The 19,623-nt window shown below is 39.9% G+C and overlaps 2 protein-coding genes and 1 long non-coding RNA gene across 4 annotated transcripts; 1 reads left to right on the top strand and 2 right to left on the bottom strand.

Annotated features, from left to right (window-relative positions):
• Positions 1–809: 809 nt before the first annotated feature.
• On the top strand, positions 810–14,254 carry stra6 (signaling receptor and transporter of retinol STRA6). 2 transcript variants are annotated; one of them, XM_077596734.1, is made up of 18 exons: positions 810–851; positions 2,345–2,712; positions 3,717–3,783; positions 4,394–4,476; positions 5,025–5,158; positions 5,887–6,053; positions 6,781–6,906; positions 7,843–7,913; positions 8,140–8,219; positions 8,295–8,356; positions 8,445–8,607; positions 8,753–8,828; positions 9,085–9,218; positions 9,335–9,452; positions 10,075–10,176; positions 10,845–11,008; positions 12,465–12,602; positions 13,516–14,254. In XM_077596734.1, the coding sequence occupies exons 2-18, from the start codon at positions 2,642–2,644 to the stop codon at positions 13,722–13,724; spliced, it is 1,965 nt and encodes a 654-aa protein (XP_077452860.1). In that variant the 5' UTR covers positions 810–851; positions 2,345–2,641; the 3' UTR covers positions 13,725–14,254. The 2 variants fall into 2 exon arrangements, with proteins under 2 accessions (XP_077452860.1, XP_077452858.1); XM_077596732.1 differs by lacking the exon at positions 810–851 and having other exon boundaries at positions 1,995–2,712.
• Positions 4,190–12,216, bottom strand: LOC144071534 (uncharacterized). The gene is made up of 3 exons (XR_013299660.1): positions 11,791–12,216; positions 10,870–10,977; positions 4,190–4,318 (listed from the first exon to the last, which is right to left on the bottom strand). It is a non-coding gene; the product is annotated as an uncharacterized LOC144071534 (long non-coding RNA).
• Positions 14,255–14,397: 143 nt separating the features above from the next.
• Positions 14,398–18,665, bottom strand: islr2 (immunoglobulin superfamily containing leucine-rich repeat 2). The gene is made up of 2 exons (XM_077596731.1): positions 18,422–18,665; positions 14,398–17,565 (listed from the first exon to the last, which is right to left on the bottom strand). Exon 2 carries the CDS (start codon positions 17,554–17,556, stop codon positions 15,451–15,453), a length of 2,106 nt encoding a protein of 701 aa, XP_077452857.1. The 5' UTR covers positions 17,557–17,565; positions 18,422–18,665; the 3' UTR covers positions 14,398–15,450.
• Positions 18,666–19,623: the final 958 nt, after the last annotated feature.

Below are 19,623 nucleotides of genomic sequence, written 5' to 3' on the forward strand. Positions count from 1 at the left end.
AGATCTTTTGGATAGATAATAAGGTAAGGTGTCTCATTCAACTGCACCATGTCATTTCTCAGTGTTTTAAATAGGAATGTTTATTTGTAAACAATATTCATGATTTGGCTGTTTCTAGGATATCACCTTCAGCATGATTTTCAGTGAAAAAACAGTTTTAAGATTCGATTTTCTAAAATGAAAACACACAACACAGTGCATGTATAATGCCTCGATGCAAAGTGTCAACCTGTAAAAGTAAAACAGCTACTGCGCAATGCATTTTGGGGATTTGTAATTTAGTGCTGTGGGTACACCTGAAAACACACTTTCAATTTAATCAAACATGTGGCACCTTTCACTCTCCTTTTCTTTCGTTTTGGTGTATTTATTTTAAACAATACTTTATCCACTACACGTGCAGATATGTAGTAAAAACAGGGGTGCAAAGTCACAATGGAAAAAAAGTAGATGTATCAATATTAATCAAACTGGGATGGTCAGACCAGGCTACCTTTTTGGTGGCATATAGAAGTGGAGCCTGTCTTGATGCTTTAATGAAGTCACTTTTACAATAGCACGTTGGATAAAAGCGGTGTTTCTCTACCTCCCAGGAGACGTTTAGGCCGTCACCCAAATAATAGAGCTATCAGTGTCTCAACATGATCATTGGTCAGGTGTAGTGAGTCGGTGACTTTGCTTTGCTTGCGAGCCAGCCTTCCGTAGTTTGGCATGATCAAAGTGCTCCTGTGTGATGTCATTGGAAGCGTTCAAAGCATTCTTTGTTCAGTGACCCCTTTATTTGCCTGGCTTCTTTCTCTCCCCTTCAGCACTTTGGATGTGGTGGCTTACTGTGCTTGAGAAAGACTCTGGTAAGTTGAAAGTTGTGGTGCGCTCTCAACTAAGTGTGGCTGTAATCCCGCCATAATGAGTGTGTGCAGACGTGGGGCCAGCGTTGCGAAACGGCCACGGTCTCAGATCACAGCTTAACAAATCTGCAATCGTCAACTTTTTTTTTGGGGGGGGGGGGGGGGGGGGGGGGTTGCATGTGGGAAAGTCATGCGCTTATTTTTATTTCAAATATTAGGAACAGAACGATTGTATTATAGTTGTTTCTCTGACCTATGGCCATGTCTGTCTGTTTAACACTCACACACTTTTGTTTCACATAAGGGGCTTTTCGAGAATTCCACCCCCTTTAATACGATTTCTGAGCTCCACTTTTTTTTCCCCTCCGTGTCTTTTGTACCTTTCGCAAAGAGATTTATTATGAGTTGTGAAATGTTATTCAAAAAAATGTATGAATATTTTAACGCTTAACAGTAAGCTCCCTGTTTGGACAATAGGTACTTGCTAAGTTGCGTTATAAGTGAACACACTGATAATAATGATAGGCAAAAATAAGTGTGTATGCTTTCTGATGAAATTCTGTAATGTTGCTGTGAATAAAGTGCTTAGTACTCACAATGTAATTGGTCCAAAGTAAATAAGCCCACTTATATCTTCCTTTAAGTGCTCAAAGTGTTTAAAAGAATCTCAGCTTTAGCCCTCCATCTACCTCTTAACTAACCCACAGCAGGTCACATTATCCAAGTATCTGGATATATATACCGTCAAGGGATCCATACAGAAGTTGTTGTTTAAAGAAAACACTTATGTTATAGCGCATTTAGAGAACAAGGTTACCAATTGATGGCATACCTAATTTTTCCACCAGAAATAGTTTAAGTCTTACTGTGCAATTGGTTCATTAATATTATTTTTGGAGCATATAGTATATTACACTGTTGCATGACGAATAACAAAACATAAACTATTATACTAGAAAATAATTTTCCGTGTTGAATGACTTAAATACAAAATATCGCTGTTGAAAATTGAAACAAAACCCTTAGTTTTTTAGTTCACCCCAGTAAACGGTGAAGCGTTGAAGACTGTCTATTGCCTGAATTACTTGCTAGTGCCTAGTCTAAATACGGTAACTCATTTCCACTGGCTGAGGAAACTCAATAATAATGTATCTGCGATTGATAAAGTGCCAAGTTCAGCCAAACTTGTTCTTGATCCTCATCAAGGAATGCCTCTCCATTATCAATGTAAGGCAGTGCTGCATCTTAAAAAAGAACGAGCATTATCATTATGGAAGGCCACATAGCGTCCTTCATCTCTTCATCCATCTACACACAGTCCCAGCTGTAGTTTCATAATAATGCACACCTGACTGCCGCTCCGGGTCCAATAACACAACCTCACAAATAGACGTGATCCCGGTAAGAAGCAGGTGGCTTTCCAGATTGGTTGCACAGATCTCCACTACTCCCCTCCTTTCACACACACATTTTATCCCCCCCATCACAACCCCAAGCCCTCCACCCCCACTCTCTCTTCCCAGTCTGCTGGCGTAGTGGTAAACGGGGCCTTCACCGGGTGGACAAGGCGCGTCGCGGCCCAAAGCCGTCACGGTACCTCAGCGCCATAACAGGACCAAAACAGGGACCGGGATAACCAAGCTGAAACCCCCGCCAGGCCACAAGGACGCCTCTGCGGTTAAAACCTGGCTGGAGTTTGTGTCTCACTATCACAGCAGCGTGTCGCTTTGAAATTGTGGTGAGAAGTTCCTCCGTTGAAAACTTTGGAAGTGTTTCCAAAAAGATACGGCGCCATGGATAAGGATGCTCTGCTGGACTACGAGTACCCAGACCTTGACCCTGTACCCAAGAAGATCAACACAGAGTAAGTAAAATGACTTCAATTTGCCAATGTTGTGACTCACATCTAAGTTATGAAACATTTTGGAAGATGCTGCTTTAACTGAGATATTAGTTGCCAGTTGATACATTTTCTGATACAAATTCTGCCAAAATGGGACTCCTGTTAAGGTTATAAAGGGTTACTCACTGTCAACGAAATTCAATTGTTTTTATCTCCAACAATAGACAAGCAAAAAAATGTGTCTTATCAGTCGTTAAATTCAACACAAGGTTAGTTTTCTCTGAGCAGAGTTCGTTTTGACTTCACAAAGTGCAGTTTGCTCTTAAGTGTAGGTTTCCATTCTTAAACTGTCACTGACTATAAATAAGACAATTGTATTATTCCATAATTTCCTTAGATGAACCCTGAGAAGCGTTTATGCTATATATAAAAAAATAGTCACAGTCAGTTTTAAGCTGTACTGAGTTGTGGTTCTTCTATCTTTAATATATTTTTGATGGTTTTAGCACTTTTGTCAACAGTCCGATATCCTGTTTCAAACCTGCGACTGTAGTGGTGAATTTTGACTTTGCTTTCAATTGACATGCGGTTTGATGTGATGCCAGCGTTTACGCTTTGAGTGGCCGCCAAAGTGCCAATTCGGCTCAATGTTTACTCAGGTGAGGGTCTGTGGTCAACTCTCTCCATCCTGAATGTTGCTGTCCGCTGCATATTCATTATGTATACTCCACCAGCACTTCCAATATCAAAGTAGTAATGACTTCCTCATGACCAGGCATTCCTGTGTTAGCTGTGCACGTAACGTGAACATAGGCGTCAGTTGTTTCCTGCATCACGCTGATAACAATCCGGTTAAATGCAAATCTCTGCTTCGGGATTTCAGCTGCCACAAAAGGTTCTGATGATGACGTGTGAAAGGTTTATTGAAGTGCAGGCCTGCTCACTTACTCAATTGAGGCCTCGTGTTACAAAACACGTTGATTGTTTTTCATGTGTGTGTGCTTTGTTATTTGTATTTTTTTTAGAATTATTCCTCAATGTGACCCCACTGCAGATGACAGACTCTACCACATATGCATCAGTGCAATATCAGTGAGTTGCTTTTTTCCACCATGTTGCATTTGGCACAAATTCACACTGAAATAAATGTTAATTAAACTTTGTAATTGAGCAATAGGAAGATGGCCTAAAGTCATTGTACGATATTTTATTACAATCAAACTACACAAATCACATTTTAATTTGTAGTCTTTTGTTGTATCTGTTGTGAAACATTTGGATACAATTCCCATGTGGCTGAGCCACCACCCAAGACTGACAAGAACACTTGTTCCAAGACTATTAAGGAATTGTTCTTAAGATGGCCTGATTACTTTTAACTAATGTGTGGTCAAGAGTTGGTCCATCCAGGTCAAATTTAGAGCAAAGCATTGTGTCTTTTGCTTTGTGTTTCCTCAAAATGTACCAAGTCATAAAAGGTCACCAAGCTCCCACTGCTCATTGATCTTGACTAATGATGTTTCATTGAAGCCTCGTCCACGGGGGGCTCTAATGAGGCACTGCCTTTTGTGGTGGGCTATCTACATCCACTCCACTTTTTTTTGTCTGAAGCAGAGTAGGCTTAAACCTGAAAAAGAAAGCTGATGCTTCATTGGCTATGCTGGACTGTGCATATCTCTAACTAATGTATCTCCTTTTCCAGCTTGTCGTCATGGTGATCCTCGCAGTCTTAGCCAGACGTACAAAAACCGGCAGCAAACAGAGGGGACTCCTAGGTTTGCTTAGGTGAGGCTCTGATAAACTTCAGATAACTACGACACTGTACATTTTAGATTACATTTAAATTAAAAAAGAAAAAAATATTTTTAAATTGTGACAATTAGCCAGAACTTCAAGGTTAAAACATGGCAACTATTGTATTTTTTGGATTATAAGTAGTATCCAAGTACGTATTTGTTGCACGGGTCCAAAATGGTGCAACAAAGAGCAAACAAGTATTCATGATATTGTAGCATTATATGCAGTCATTTGTACTGCAGTATTACGTGAAATGGAAAACTACATACGTAATAAGCATGTTATTTTTTTTAACAGTTTCTCCGATAACTATAGTCTTAATACCATAGCATAACCAAACTGCAAATGGAATGAAAGCTAAAGTCGCACGGGCAGCTAAACTATGACAAAAAAGCGGGTTTGGATAGTTTATAATTACTCTGTCAACAAAAATACTGATCAGCACCTTTTTGCTCCTTTCTTCACAATTATCATCACATCTGCACGCAGTGTCACCAGCATGTAGCCTCTAAATACCTGCCACTTGCTTTCCACAGTCCGGTCAACTTTTTGGACCATACACAGCACAAGGGCCTGGCAGTGGCTGTGTTTGGAGTGCTTTTGTGCAAATTCTTCAGCATGGTCATATCACCGAATCCTCTACCCTTCCTCACAGAGACCAAGAACAAACGTGAGCTTTTTCAGTTGTCCTTGTTTCTAGATAGAGTGACATGTGAGATTTCGAGTGACCTCTGCACACAGCATTACACAATTTGCTTCTTTTCTAGCCATGGCTTTGTGTTGCTTCCAACGTATGAATTGGGTAATAAGATGTTTGAATTCTTGAAATGAAATTACATAAGAAATCGCCAAATGTTGTCAATCTGCTGCTTTGCACATTACCCAAAAAAACAAGCTTTTATAGATGTTACAGTCACAGCAAATTGTTTTCTTTTTACATTCGTACCAGTCTACCCATGTTGTGCATTCAAAACCTGACATCTCTCTGTACTCAGGTTGTACTTTGCAAGTTGAAAATTACAAGACCAAATGTGTTTTATGCTACTGTATTTAATGTATTCTACAAACCATTTAATATTGAATGAATTAACTAAACATTCCAGTTATTTTTTTAAAAAAACATGTTTTAATATAAACTTTTACTCAATTTTAAATCAATTTCTACAATTTTTTTCTCATGATGTATAACTAATTTATTGTTTATTAACTTTAACAATGAGATGTTATTCTACAATGGATATGGAAAGATGTAGCGACCCTCTTTCAAGCACTGTTTTCCTGTTAGTAATAAATTTAGATTCAAATATAGTAAATGGTTTCGGAACTTTCTGTTATTAGTCTGAGCTGTACAACTGAACACTAGAATTTAGAATTTTTTATTTTTTTGGTTTCCTGCAGAAAACTGGATGATTCTTGGAGTATTCTTCTACCCCGCCCTTTACTACCCTCTCCTGGCATGCGGCACTCTTCATAACAAAGTTGGCTACGTACTCGGTAGCCTTCTATCCTGGACACACTTTGGTGTCTTGGTTTGGCAAAAAATTGATTGCCCTAAAACGCCACAGGTATAGTTTGTAATCTTTGCTCAAATCTTGAAACGGTCATCTTCTTACTAAAGATTCTGGGATATTGGGATAGACTGCATTATATTATACTTCATGTAAATAACTAGTATATGTTGTATCACCCTCTGTCAAGCAGATCAAACTGTGGATAGTTAAAGGTATAAATTAGTTGTGGGGAATTAGAATGGATGCATTCATTTCTTGTTTTTAAAGAAAGGGTGAAATTAATGATCAGTCAGTGATCAGATGTAGATTTTTCCGTATTTATCATGGGCTTTTAGGAACTATCGTTTCACCACCAGTGGCACCGATTACCACTCAGGTTTACAACATTTGAGTACAATTTTAACAAGCACTAAAGTCAATACCGAAGCCTCAATAATCAGCTAAAATAATTTATTTGCGGCTATTCCACAGGTGTCCAAACCATTCCTCAAGGCCCACAATAGATGCTGGTGTTCATTTCAACCAATAAAGAATCTACATTTTTACCAATCTGGTGTTTTCAAACTGAAATCAGTTGATTGCAGTCAGGGACTGCTTGTTTCGGAAGAATTCTCATTGGTTAAACAGTCTGTGCTAAATCAGTTGGAAGAAAAACCTGCACTCAGTGCGGCCCTTTGTGGAATAGTTTGGACACCCCCAGGCTATTCTTATTGTGACTCCCCATTTTTCACAAATAGTCTGCTGTTTTACAGAAAACCAAACATTTTTCTTTTTTTTTTAGATACACAAACACTACTTGCTGTTCTCCAGCCTACCCCAAATTGCTTGTTTGGCTTTCCTTAGTTTCCAGTATCCTCTTCTCCTTTTCAAGGGCTTAAAGGGCACCGAAAAGAACAATGTTCCGGAGGTAAGTCTTCACATTTGTAAGTGTTATATTATTGCATCTGGCAGGTTTAATCTCCTCTCCAGTTGATAACTGACTGAATACCATTTTAATTGATAGCAGCTACTATTTACTAAGCTTTGTATGTTCCAAACAAGATTTCCAAAAGGCGAACAGTACGTACTTTCTGAACTTACACTCACTGTACGAGACCGTAGCCATTTCAGTGTGCAACGTGTGCCGTTTCTGCTGATGCAATGTGCCAGGAGCCTGACCATTTTAAGTAGATTCCATGTAATTGGTTTATGTTTTGTTGTTGATCAGATTAGGGAAAGGTTGCTGTGTTTTTTCGCCAACTAAACCCAATGGCATGTTTCCTTCATGCTAATCTTGAGAATCGTCCAAATCGAGGGTGAGGTCATTGGCCTCACTCTGCACATCCACCAGCAATATGATCAATTATATACTATTCCACAGGTCTTTTTTTCTTTTCTTTTTTAAACAAATAACTTATCTAAGGGGTTGAAAAAATTGCTTGGACACAAATTATTTGGGAAATGTCCTTATTCTACCTTTCCTGAATACATAGGAGCGTCATGCTAATGTCAGTGAAAAATGTCTGTGTTTTTGATTTAATAGTAATACAAATAGTTTGAAACCATTAAAGCTGGTGGCATTTATTAAAAATCTATATAGTTTTGTTGAAAGAAAACCTTATCAGCCACGACGGTATCGTAAATTTTTGCCCCACACTTTATTTAGGGTATCCCTCGTGGTTCTTAAGACTTTTGAAATCAAGTTTAAGAAGTTTTTTTTCTTGAAAATGTCAACTTAAATGATGACCATTTGTGATTTTTGATAGATTTTTCCTGGAAATTTATAGTTTCTGACATGCAAAAATCATGCCCACAAGGTATTTTTTTTAAACTTTTACATTTGTTATTCTCATGTCTTTGTTAGGATCTGACCTGCTGCTACTACAGCGATTATGTGAAGAAATTGCTTAAAAAGAAGAAGCACAACAAGATAAGGTGAGTGGGGCATAATACAATATCTTCTATTCTCTCAGTAAAGTGTGATGACAAGTAGGCTTTTGTGTTGTGGTAATGACGACATGGCCTATGTCCGATTATTATTATTATTAAAAGCTAAAACAAATAAACTAAATAAAACTTTGGAACAAAACATCATCTCTGTTGGTGATGAATACCTTGAAAATAAGTACCAATATCATGTGTTGTATACCTTCCACCCCAGCATATCAAACACAGAGACCCCCAAGCTGCCTCAAAGAATAATGGATGGTGTGAAATCTTATATTTATACACCAGAGGAAGGTGAAATTGGCTTTTTGTTTTCCTGCCCGTGTATTCCTGCCAACAGTTTTGACAATTTAATTTTTTTCCCAATAGCTTTCAGATTTCCTCTAAAGTTAGCCATATCTGGAGTGGTTTCATTTATCACGCTTTATCAGGTAAGCTGTATCTACAGTTACTTATACCTCATCACCAACTGTTTACTATTAGCTTGACATTGTTTTTGATGAATGTTTAACATTTTAGGTCGGCCTGCTGCTAATCATAGCCGTGGTGCCGTCGCTCCAAATCGCCCGCCTGGGGGTTGATGAAGACATTGCCAATGTTTTAGCCGGCTTCCGGATCGTTCTCTCTCCCGACAAACATGAGGTGGTCCGAATAGTGGTCTATTACATTTGGTGTGTCGAGGGTGAGTGAATCAACAAGCAAAACAAAGTCAAGTCATATTTATTAAATAATTTGACTTATTGACAGTCATAGTATTAAAATGTAAAAAAAAACAGATGTATACTTTATCACATTGGTATTACAAAACATTTTTTTTCCTTTGGCAGTCTGCTACATCTCAGCGATGACTCTGTCAAGCCTTGTCAACTTGGCAATGTTCATGAGATCCATGGTTCTCCATCGGTAGGGACACCATTTTTTTATCTTCATTATTTTGCCCCATTTTAGCTAAACTTTGCTAAATTCCTGCTCTCTCACTCAAGCCAAATAGCCCACTTGGGTATTCTTCTAACATAATGGGGTAATGATCTTCCAGACAGGCAGAGCAGCATTTGTTCTGCATGAACTGCTACAAGACGTGAAAAATTGCTATTAAAATGAAATGTTCAGCTATTAAAGTCAATTGCTATCCACTTGTCTTCATGCTTTCACTGTGCAGGTCCAACCTAAAGGGGCTTTACAGGGGAGACATCTATAATGTTTATAACTGCCAGAGGAGTATTCGGGCTTCCCGGCCAGCTTTGGTTTGCTGGATGGGATACACCAGCTTTACGGCGGCTCACGTCTGCATCGGTATAGTTGGAAGGGGATGCGGGGGGCGGTGGGGTGAAACAGTGTCGTATGTGATCCCGTCATCATGTTTCATTACTTTCAAGCATGAAAACTGACTCAAGCTCTCCACTTTGTAGCCGTGATGGTCCAAACCATGGTGTACTTCCTTTGTCTTCTCATCACTGTCTTCCTTATTATCATACCCATCCTGCATGGACAGAACCTCATCCTCTTTCAGGTCTTTTGGAGCATGTGGTGAGCACAGACATTGCAACTCACAAGCTAATCAGGTTCTAAAAAACTCATTTTACTACCAACACAGTTATACTACCATTCAAAAGAATGGGGTGACTCAGACAATTTTGTGTTGTCTGTGAACACTTTTTTTTCACCAAATCAAATAGGTTACAAAATTGATAGAAGATACATATAGTCAAGTCATTGATGAGGTTAGAAATATCTTTTTTTTTTTTTTAAATATGAAATGAAATAATTTTTACTAGTGTCCATTTTTTTATAGGTAATAGGGAGAAATTTCTCCCCACGCTTCCACAAGCGCCTCCTAAAAATTGTTTTTTATTGGCACTTTTTGCGTACCGTAGGATCAAGCTTTGTTTCACAACAGCTCAATTCGGTTTAGATCTGGTGAGTGTGCAGGCCACTCACTCTATTACAGTCTGCAACTGCCTGCTTCTTCCCTAAGTGGCACGAGATTTGATTTTACCAAGGACAATGACTCAAAGCAAAGCTGTTTTGTACCATTTGTAGCAGTTAAACACAGCTAGTGGAATCTGCTCGGTTTTCAAATGCAAACAAATCGTGGTGTTTCTCTTTCATTTCTGGAGATGTCTGATTCTTTTCTACTTTATCCATCTAGGCCTTTCTGGTTGATGATTCTGCTGTCTGTGATGATTCAGCACATCACTTCCAAGTTTTGGTTTATCAAAAGGATATCTGGCACACGAGACCTCAACAACAGGTAATGCAGAGCTTTCTAGACAATGAAGTAGACCTTATTATTCTGGGACCAAAATGGGATAGGGGCCCAGGATAGATGTAGTAAATGTTTTTATATTTATCATTTCCAGTGATTTGGAACCTCCAAATAATTGGTATGATACATCACTTCAAATATAATGTTAGAATAAATTAAGGGAGAAAAAAACCATCAAAACCACACTTCTCCAGCATTTTGGGGGCCCCAACTTCTTGAAATATGCGTAGTTGCTTAGTTCACTGAAAGATGACAGCCAAATACATCCACTATTTTTACTTTGTGTCAGTCAAGGATAACAAAATTGTAATATGCAAAATAAGGAGACCAAATTTTCATTGTGATTTTCTTGAGCTTTGACACAGCACATGATTAGTTTGGGCCGTAGCATGTTGGAAAGACTCTTTGCATTTATATGTTGACTTTGCTGAATGTAACTGAAAAGTACCTATTAATATTATTTATAACATTGAACATTAAGTAATTTAACTACTAAATTACTTTTTAAAAGAGTGATCTTTAATCCATAATCAGATTAGGCCTACAATTTAAGAGCAATAATGGATTAAGAATCACCGCTGTAAATGATAGATGGTTTTATACTAAATTACTTTTCTTGAAAGTAGATTCAACTTCATCTCTCTCACACACAGGGGCAACCTCTTCCTGCTGACTTACCTGCTTTTTCCAGTCAATGTTCTGATTGGGGTGATCCTGGCAGCCTGGCGCATGATCGTCACAGCCTTGTTCAACATTGTTCACATGGGACGCATGGACATCAGCCTTCTGAACAGAAATGTGGAGGCATTTGATCCGGGTAAGCCTCTTTGGATACCGTGCGAGTACGTGCTAACCACTTGCATTACAAACACATTCATTGTCTGATAAATAAGTATTGCGGTAACTGTCAAACTGGTGTACACATCAGATGCGTGATCTTGAAATTTTCCTGGGATTCTTTGATGGAACTCACGTCATTTTGTTATGTTTACACTACTATTTCCGGACGTAGTATTCAATTTTAAACCATTTGAATTGGTCAGAGTTTAGTTAGCTAATACATTTCTCTGCTATCTATATACAAGATTATGGCTCTGAACTTTGACTTTTGGACATGAATCCTTCCCTGCCTGCATAAATTATTGATTTTCTTGCCTAATATGTGTATTTATTACTGGTCCAGTGAGATGTACCACAGTAAAAAATAAGTTGTTTACTTCAATAATCAGGAGAAGATGCAACAAATGAGAAACAATGTTATCTGCCTGCTCTCAAACAATATCTTTAACATTTCACAACACAACATTTTGTTTCTGTGGCATGCTTTTAGTGCACTAACATTCACTGCTCATATTAATTATCAACACTTCTGTATTTGTGGTGCAAATGAAACTAACGGCAAATAGTCATTGCTAAATTATTATTTTGTCATTAAAATACATCTATTTTTAGCAAACACTGATGTGGTCTGGCGTTGTGGCACAGCGCAGGGAGGCATGGGGAAATGGAGAATGGGATGCACTAATGTGTTCTTTTAATAACATAATTGTTCACTCAAAAAGAAATCTTAATATAAAACTCAGTAAAAAACAAACTTACGCAGTGAGATGGTGACTGGAACTCGGCATACATAAAGAAATGAACTGACAAGGGAATGACAATGACTAAATGTTTGAAAAAGACAAACGAAACAATCAAGAACAGCTGGGTGACACAAGAGGGAACAAATAGGAAGAGGCACCAGGGGCAGGAAACAGCAGGTGAAATTAATGGGTAAACAAAAGGACAAGTCACATATAGCTGAAAAAAAAAACCAAAGAATTAACAAACACTGGTCAAAATAATATTTCATCTCCAAATAAATTGGAGACAGACAATGTATTTAATATTCATGGTATTTTATACTTTCCTTTGTTTACTCTTCTGTATTTATTACAGGTCGCTGATGTGAGTAATGAGATGTATCTTAACAGAAACACTCAAACACAGAAAAATCCATGTATGATATATTATATTTTTACTCATTCATTTTCTGAACCGTTTATCCTATAGAGTGCTGCACTTTAATTGGACATCTTTTTCTGAAATGGCTGCAGTTTTGAGACATCTGTTGTCAGTGAAAGCAGGTGTTAAAAAAGGAAGGGGGGGGGGGCTTTGATTGTATGGCTATTATGTGTGATTGCCTCAAAGCCAACATGGAGGGATGTGCTACATGTTTAGTGATTTTTTTCTTTCTTTCTTTCTCCATGGCCACCCCTTGTGTCTGTCTGCAGCCTACCGCTGTTACGCTCATTATCTGAAGATCGAGGTGAGCCAGTCCCACCCTGTGATGAAGGCTTTCTGCGGGATGCTGCTGCAGTCTGCAGACAGGAAGAACAATGTCGCGCAGCGGTCACGGGACATTGAAGAAGGTGTATATCACTTAAATAAAAAAAAAAACACCCACATCCTAGCTGACATAACTGACTTCAAGTACAATTAGTAAAAATACACTGTTAATCATAACATAATGATTCAGAAAATATTTTGGGTGGCTAGTGATGCTTGAGCATTCTATGGAGGTCTCAGACACATAATCCCATCAGGACTCTGTCTCACACGCGCCATAGAAATGAAAGCCGATCTGATTTAATATGAGAAGAGCAAATTGAGTCACGCGTGGAATAATTCACGGTCCTGCGGCTTACAGTCTCAATAAAAATCACTCATAAAGTATTCAGCGGTCCATTCCGGCCCAAAAAAATGGAGAAGTTGCTATGGATTATTTATCTGCTTCAAGGCTAGATATTGGACAGCAGAGTCACGGATAAACAAGGGGGGGTTATACAATACAAATACACATCAGGGGCCCGATAAATGTAAAAATGGGCCCATTTACTTATCTAGATAATGACAATAATGTGTTGTATTACATCAATTAAATCTTTTGGAGCCGATTAAGCAGATGAGCTGCGCTAATGGCCTGGTTACTATTCATGTAGTCAAGGGACTGCAGCGTTCAGGGCGTTAATAGTGATACCTGCATGTGTGTGTGTGTGGGTGCGTCCCATCACGCCTAGAGGATTACAATGTGATTGCTTTCTATTATTACCACTCCTGTCATATCTGGAGGGTCCGCCGTGGCCTTCAAATATTACTGTAGACGAGAAAATGTACACAATATTAGGCACACCGCATAGCGATTTAATAAGAAAAAGCGGCATGAAAAATGTAAACGTGCTCTGAAACAGGAGTATCACAAATTTCATTTTTACTTACCGGGTGCAAAAGACCATTATGGATGTCCACCCTGAGTGATTTAATGTTTTGATGTTCTGTGTTCAGGGATCCAGTTGGTCCAGCAGGAGAAGAAACAAGTGAAAGTGTCGAGTGCCAAGCGAGCCAGGAGCCACTGGCAGCTCATCTACACTCTGGTCAACAACCCCTCACTGGTGGGCACCAGGAAACACTTCCAGCAGCGCACGGCCACCGACAGCTTTGTCAACGGGAGCCTGAAGGGCAGCACCAAAGGCGGCGACAGCAAGGAGACCTGAAACTGAACAATAAATGACGCAGTTTCCACTCCTTGTATAGATCCATAATGTGCTGTACTTAGATCATTTTGCTTCCATTTTCCTTTGTTCTGGGCATGGACTCCCCATGTGTGTGTCAGGGGGAGGGGGGGAACATTTTCCATTTGGACGGAAGCGCAGGTTCAGGCACCTATATCATAATGTGCAATTCTCCTCAAATTATAAAGCTAATTCATCTGTTGTCACTTCAGATCATAAAACTTGGACAAAGCATGTGCTAAGCAACATTTTAACGGTATTTATTCCACCAAGTGACTTTTTTTTATACAGATAAGGAAATTTCCATGGACTGGGCAATCAGTTGTCCTTTTATATCAGATTACAATTTTGTGTGATTTCAAATTACTTGGAATTTAGAAGGATCAATAACACATTTGTATTGTGAAAAAAACATGACCTGAGACTATATGTTTAGGTTTTCAATTTCCAAAATGTTAAATTTCAGAGAAAATCCCTTGAATAACCTTATTAAAATAATACAAAACATTCAAATGTACGTGTTTTGCATCATCTACAATAAAGAGGGGAAACATTTAAAAAGAAGCCTCAATAAATAACATAAATAACCGTTAAAATAGGCATGCAGATGACATTTCTATACATTATTTCATCCACTTCATTAAAGTCAGAGAAATGTTTTTCAAATATTTTATTAATTCCACTTACAAGAAATCATATCAAAACATTTGAAAGATCACGTTCGTTTTTTTTCTTTCATTTTAACATCATATTTCACACAAAAAAACGCACTATCAAAGTATACAAGTACAGAAAAGCTGACAGACGCTCTCCTGCGTCCTTTCGTTTGGGGGGCTTCATAGAAACTCATTTAAACATGGGAAAAATATTGTACATGGCTTCACAGTACAAAATTGACAGCAGCTACGTCGAAATAAAAGTCATCTAGTTACGATTATAAGAAAAATCACGAGTAATAAAACAGCATCATGCCATAGACGATATACGATGGCTCGGTAGAATCGCACATATTTTAAAGCCTCACGCCGCGTCAAATGATATATACTATATCAATTATAAAGCAACACTATACGAGTTTAAAATGCAGCGAAAATTGTACTTTAAGTCGTTTGACGTTAATCTCTTTTTCCATCCAAATGCGGCCAATTTTACCTGAGAGGCGCTTTTTTCAAACACATTTAAAAGTGCCCTTACAAAATTGATTAGTGCGCTTCAAATTATTTGGCAATGTTTTCTTTTTTTTTTTTTGCATGTTTGGTTGTTTTAAAAAATCCCTATTTATTTTAGTTCATATTTAACAATCAATTGCTCTTGCACAATACATATTTAAAAAAGGCCCTACTTTTTGTTGTCTGTGCCCGATTTTTTTTTCAAAATAAAATATGTGCTTTGGCAAAAAAAAATACAAATATTTGGAAACTGCTGGTTTAGTTTTACCCAGTCACTACCATTTTACTGGGAGGAGCAGGCAATGCTGACAGCTCCTCCCAGTGTAAATGGATTGGACGTCTATTGGCGTCAATGGCGTCTAATGAGTTAACAATGCCACTTTTTCTAGCACCTTTTTTGGGGGGGTGATTTTTTTTTAAATTACAAGAGACTCATACAATCTCAGTGATTGGTGAAATCTTTTCTAAAGTTAAAAAAAAAAGAAACCACTCAATTCTTTGAGGATCAGAAGGAGGATGAAATAGATCTTACGAGGCTCTCAGCGGCTCGACTGCTTGTAGTTTCCGTTGATCTCTTCTGAGATGTTGACCGCCTCCGCCCCCAGCGGTAGTCTATCGCTGTACTCTGAGCCCACCTCGAATTCCTCCTGGTTGGTCTTGGATGACGATCCGGGGATGGATTCGGTAGCCAAGCTGCCCTCGGCTTCCCCCTCTCCCTCCGGGGGCTCCGCCTCCCCCATCTCGCTGGCGTCTAGGGTCTTCTCCGATTCCACCAAGGACGCTCTGCCATCAAAGTCCCCGGTCATTTGCTTCTCCATCTGATCGGGATTGTGCGCTTTCAAGACCAGCTTGTAGGTCTTTCCTTGGTATTTGTACAGAAGATGGCAGCAGGTGGCCCCCAGTAGGGGAACCGTGGCCAAGCCCAGGAGGAATATGCTCACCACCACAATGATGAGAAGGGAGGGGATCTTCTTCCGGGTGGTGAAGACCACTTGGACTTGGCAGTCCTGGCCCCCGTAGGTGAGACAGAGGGTGTAATTGGTGCCGGGGTGTAAACCGGTGAAGTGGTAGGAGTTGACCCCTTCTTCGATGTTAGACCACTTAATAAGGGAGTGTCCGTTTCCGGTGTCCACGCAAATGTAAAGCATGTCCGGGCTCGCCTTCGCCGAGGAAGACTGATACAAGCCCAGGGGTTCCCGGACCACCGTCTCCGCGTCGTCGTCACCTTGGCTCAGGTGAAGGTTGGCCTGACTTCGAGCGAGCTGAAGGGGGTTCAGCTTGACCTTGGCCTCGGTCTCGGACACCTCCAGTGCAATGACGCCAAAATCGAAGGTGTACTGCTTGAGGTCGTCCAGGCTCATGTTGAAGGCGTGGTTGGAGACGTATTCGCTGCCGTCTCGCACGCCGCACTTGCTCGTGAACGCGGGGTCCTTAGGAATCCCCGCCTCGCCGGCGCCGTCTTGTTTGTCGGAGCTGATCTTGGACCGGTCGTGACCCTTGTTCCAGTTGATCACGTTGTTTTTAGAGCTCTTGGGTTGAGTGGGCTTATTGAAAGATGGGCGAATCTTGTCTATGGTGGAATCCGCCGTTGCGTGCTTCTTGCTCACGGCCGGGGAGAGTTTAACCGTGCTCTTGGCTTCGCCCAAATCGTTCACCGCCATGCAGGTGTAATTTCCGTCTTCCTTTTTAGTGAGGCGGGGGACGACCAAGGTGCCGTTTTGAAAAACCAAGAAGCGACCATTCGTGGTCTTGTCGTTGATCGGCAAGTCTTGGCCGTTGCCCGCGGAAGGCAAAGGAAACAAGAAGTTCTGATTGCCAGCGATGACCTCCCAGCTGACCAGAGGTTTTGGACTTCCCTTGGTTTCGCAGTTCAAAACCACCGAGGAGCCCTCGACCGGATCTGCGACGCCGATATCGGGCTGGGTGGTTATCGTGGCGATGGGAGCCTCACAGTCCAGTTTGGGGAATTTTGTCACCATCAAACCCTTCAGGTTCACCGGGGTCTCACAAAGAATGGAATTGGGCTCGGGGACGGAGATCTTGGTGGCGGCGATCCAGTCCTTCAGCCACTCCAGACGGCAGGAGCACGCGAAGGGGTTGTTGTAGATCTGAAGGTGGGACATGGAGGACAAGGCTTCGAAGGTGCCTTGAACGATGACGGTGAACTTGTTGTTGTTAATGCGGAGTGAGCGCAGATCTTTCAGCGTTGAGAAGGCATCCTTGGGGAGGTTCTCCATTTCGTTGTTGTTCATTTTGAGAAGCTGCAAGGCGGTCAAATTCATCAAGTCCTTCCATGGGAAGTTGACTATTTTATTGTGGCTGATGTCCAGGTTGCGAAGTTGAACCAAAGGAGCCAACGTGCCCATCTGAATGGAAACAATCTCATTGTGAGCCAGCCAGAGAGAGGTGACCTGGGTAATGTTGGCGAAACTTTTGCTTTTCAGAGATTTGATCTTGTTGGCTGAGAGGCCCACGGTGGTCAGGTTGGTAGGCAGACCCGCGGGAACGTCTAGCAATTCTTTGTAAGAGCAGTCGGCAAATTGATGGGCCGTTTTGTCCTGGCAGGTGCACTGCTCGGGACAGCAGCGCACGCACGCCAGCAGTGTGCCCCACAAAGCCACGACCGCCATGAGTCTCGGCGCCATTTTCTGCACCTGTGAAATGCACATTGAAAGGTTGATGAGTGACAGGATGTTTTCCGAACGATTTAAGAAAAAACGCAAATTAACAATCCTGAAGTTTAGCATGCTTTGCAAAAAGGCCTGTATGTATATGCATTAAGAAGGCAAAATTGATTGTTTTTGAGTAGTTTCATAATCCGTAGATATACAGGATATTAAATGTTACTTTCTGGGTGGCAGGATTGTGGCGCTACTTTTCCATGAATGACCCAAATTAGGAACTGAAGTCTTTTCATTTTAATGCGCCATTAATGTAAGGCATTTTGAAAGGCAAATATCTTGACTGGCTATTTTCTCATCTGTAATTTCTTGCAATTATTTCACCAACTCCAATCAGATTTCAGATATCTTCCACGTTTTAAAAAAGCACTACAAAAAGACAAAAAAAATATTTACTTTAGGCAGAATGGCTCACATAGAGTCAGACGGCATCATTCAGTCTTCTTTTAACCAAACAATATTATTTTGTAATGTGGGAAAAAAGGATTTGAATATAGAAAGCTCAGGAATTCATATTCCACGGTGCTGCCAATCTACGTTTCGTCTTAAATATTGACCCAACCTTTCCTTTTCTCAAGCACTTATCTTTACTATATGGTAATTTCTCATTTGAACTTTATATGAAACTTGATACACAAAAATAAAACCTCAAACACAACCCAATTTGTAACATAGTGCCTCTAAAAACAGTAATTTTTGGTCTTATTGAGCTGTTCTTTCATGCAATTCCATCTCCCAACATTTCCTTACTCTTGTACCAACAATTCATCAAAGCCTTTCCATCTGTTTTGCCTCTTACTCAATTAAATTGAATTCTGAATGGACTTACCTGTACCACAGTAACTCAAACCACGCTTCTATTCAATCAAGATCCACTTTTCACGCCGAAACTTGAGAAGAAATGTTGAAAATGTCTCACAGAGGGATCATTTTACGTGACTTTTGCTGCCATGGGGCGTTGGAGGCAACATGTTTTTGTCCCGGTGAGCAGTTTGCGGTCCTCGGATGATTTTTCTCCCCCACTCTCTCACATCTCTCTCGCATCTCTCTCGCCTTCTGCTCTTCTGCGCGCGCTCCCGCCTCCAAGAAAGCATAGTCGGGAGCGCGCAGCCTCTCCCACATCCCGAGCATCTCCATGAAAGATGCTGCAGCTCCGCGTTCTCCAACTAAATTCATAATTGAAGAGCTTAATGATTAATTGATCAGCCAGACCTAAACATAATCTTTGACCCCATTCGGCTCGCCTGCAGCCCTTTTGTTTCTGCACAAAGGAGTAACAGATCATTTTCACAATAATATAAAAACTGCATGCACATTTTAACCACAGGTCTTGAAATTAAGTACATGTATTAAATGTTTAGTAAAGCCAATACTTTTTGGGAGCCCCAAAAAGTTAATGTTTTTGTAAAATAAAATAAAATAAAAAAATGCAATGTTCTGGATTTGAAAGAAAAATAAGATACACTTACCAATTTCACACAGGGACCACTCTGAATGGTATATATATTATTTTATATACCTAGAAACAGTTTTTTTTTTAATAATGTGTGTTTGTGTGTGTGGGAATGGGGGGGGGGCGTAGGGGGAATAAAGGATGGAACGGGAGGGATTTTACAAGAGCATTTAAAGTTGTGACCACTGATAAATTTGAACGCCCTGCTCAGGATTTTAGGTTATGTGAGATCACAGTGACATCTAACGCTAACATTGTGTTATTACATATACCTGTATATTTTTATTAGTAGTAGTAGAAGTAGTATTATTAATAATGATGATGATAATGATAATATTGATACTAATAATGACAATTATAATAATTATTATAATTGTCATCATTAGTATCATTATTATTGTCATTATCTTCATCATCATTATCATTATGATTATTAAATCATATTATAGTATTATCATAGTTGGTTTAAGATACTACTAGTTTAAATAATACAGAATGTCTTGTTACTGTTAGAGTGACACACCATGAGTTATGTAGGCAGACAACGACACCTACTGTTACCAAACAGGTTTTCCCAT

The sequence above is a fragment of the Stigmatopora argus genome, chromosome 3 (assembly GCF_051989625.1).
Source record: "Stigmatopora argus isolate UIUO_Sarg chromosome 3, RoL_Sarg_1.0, whole genome shotgun sequence".
Taxonomy (NCBI): Eukaryota; Metazoa; Chordata; class Actinopteri; order Syngnathiformes; family Syngnathidae; genus Stigmatopora; species Stigmatopora argus.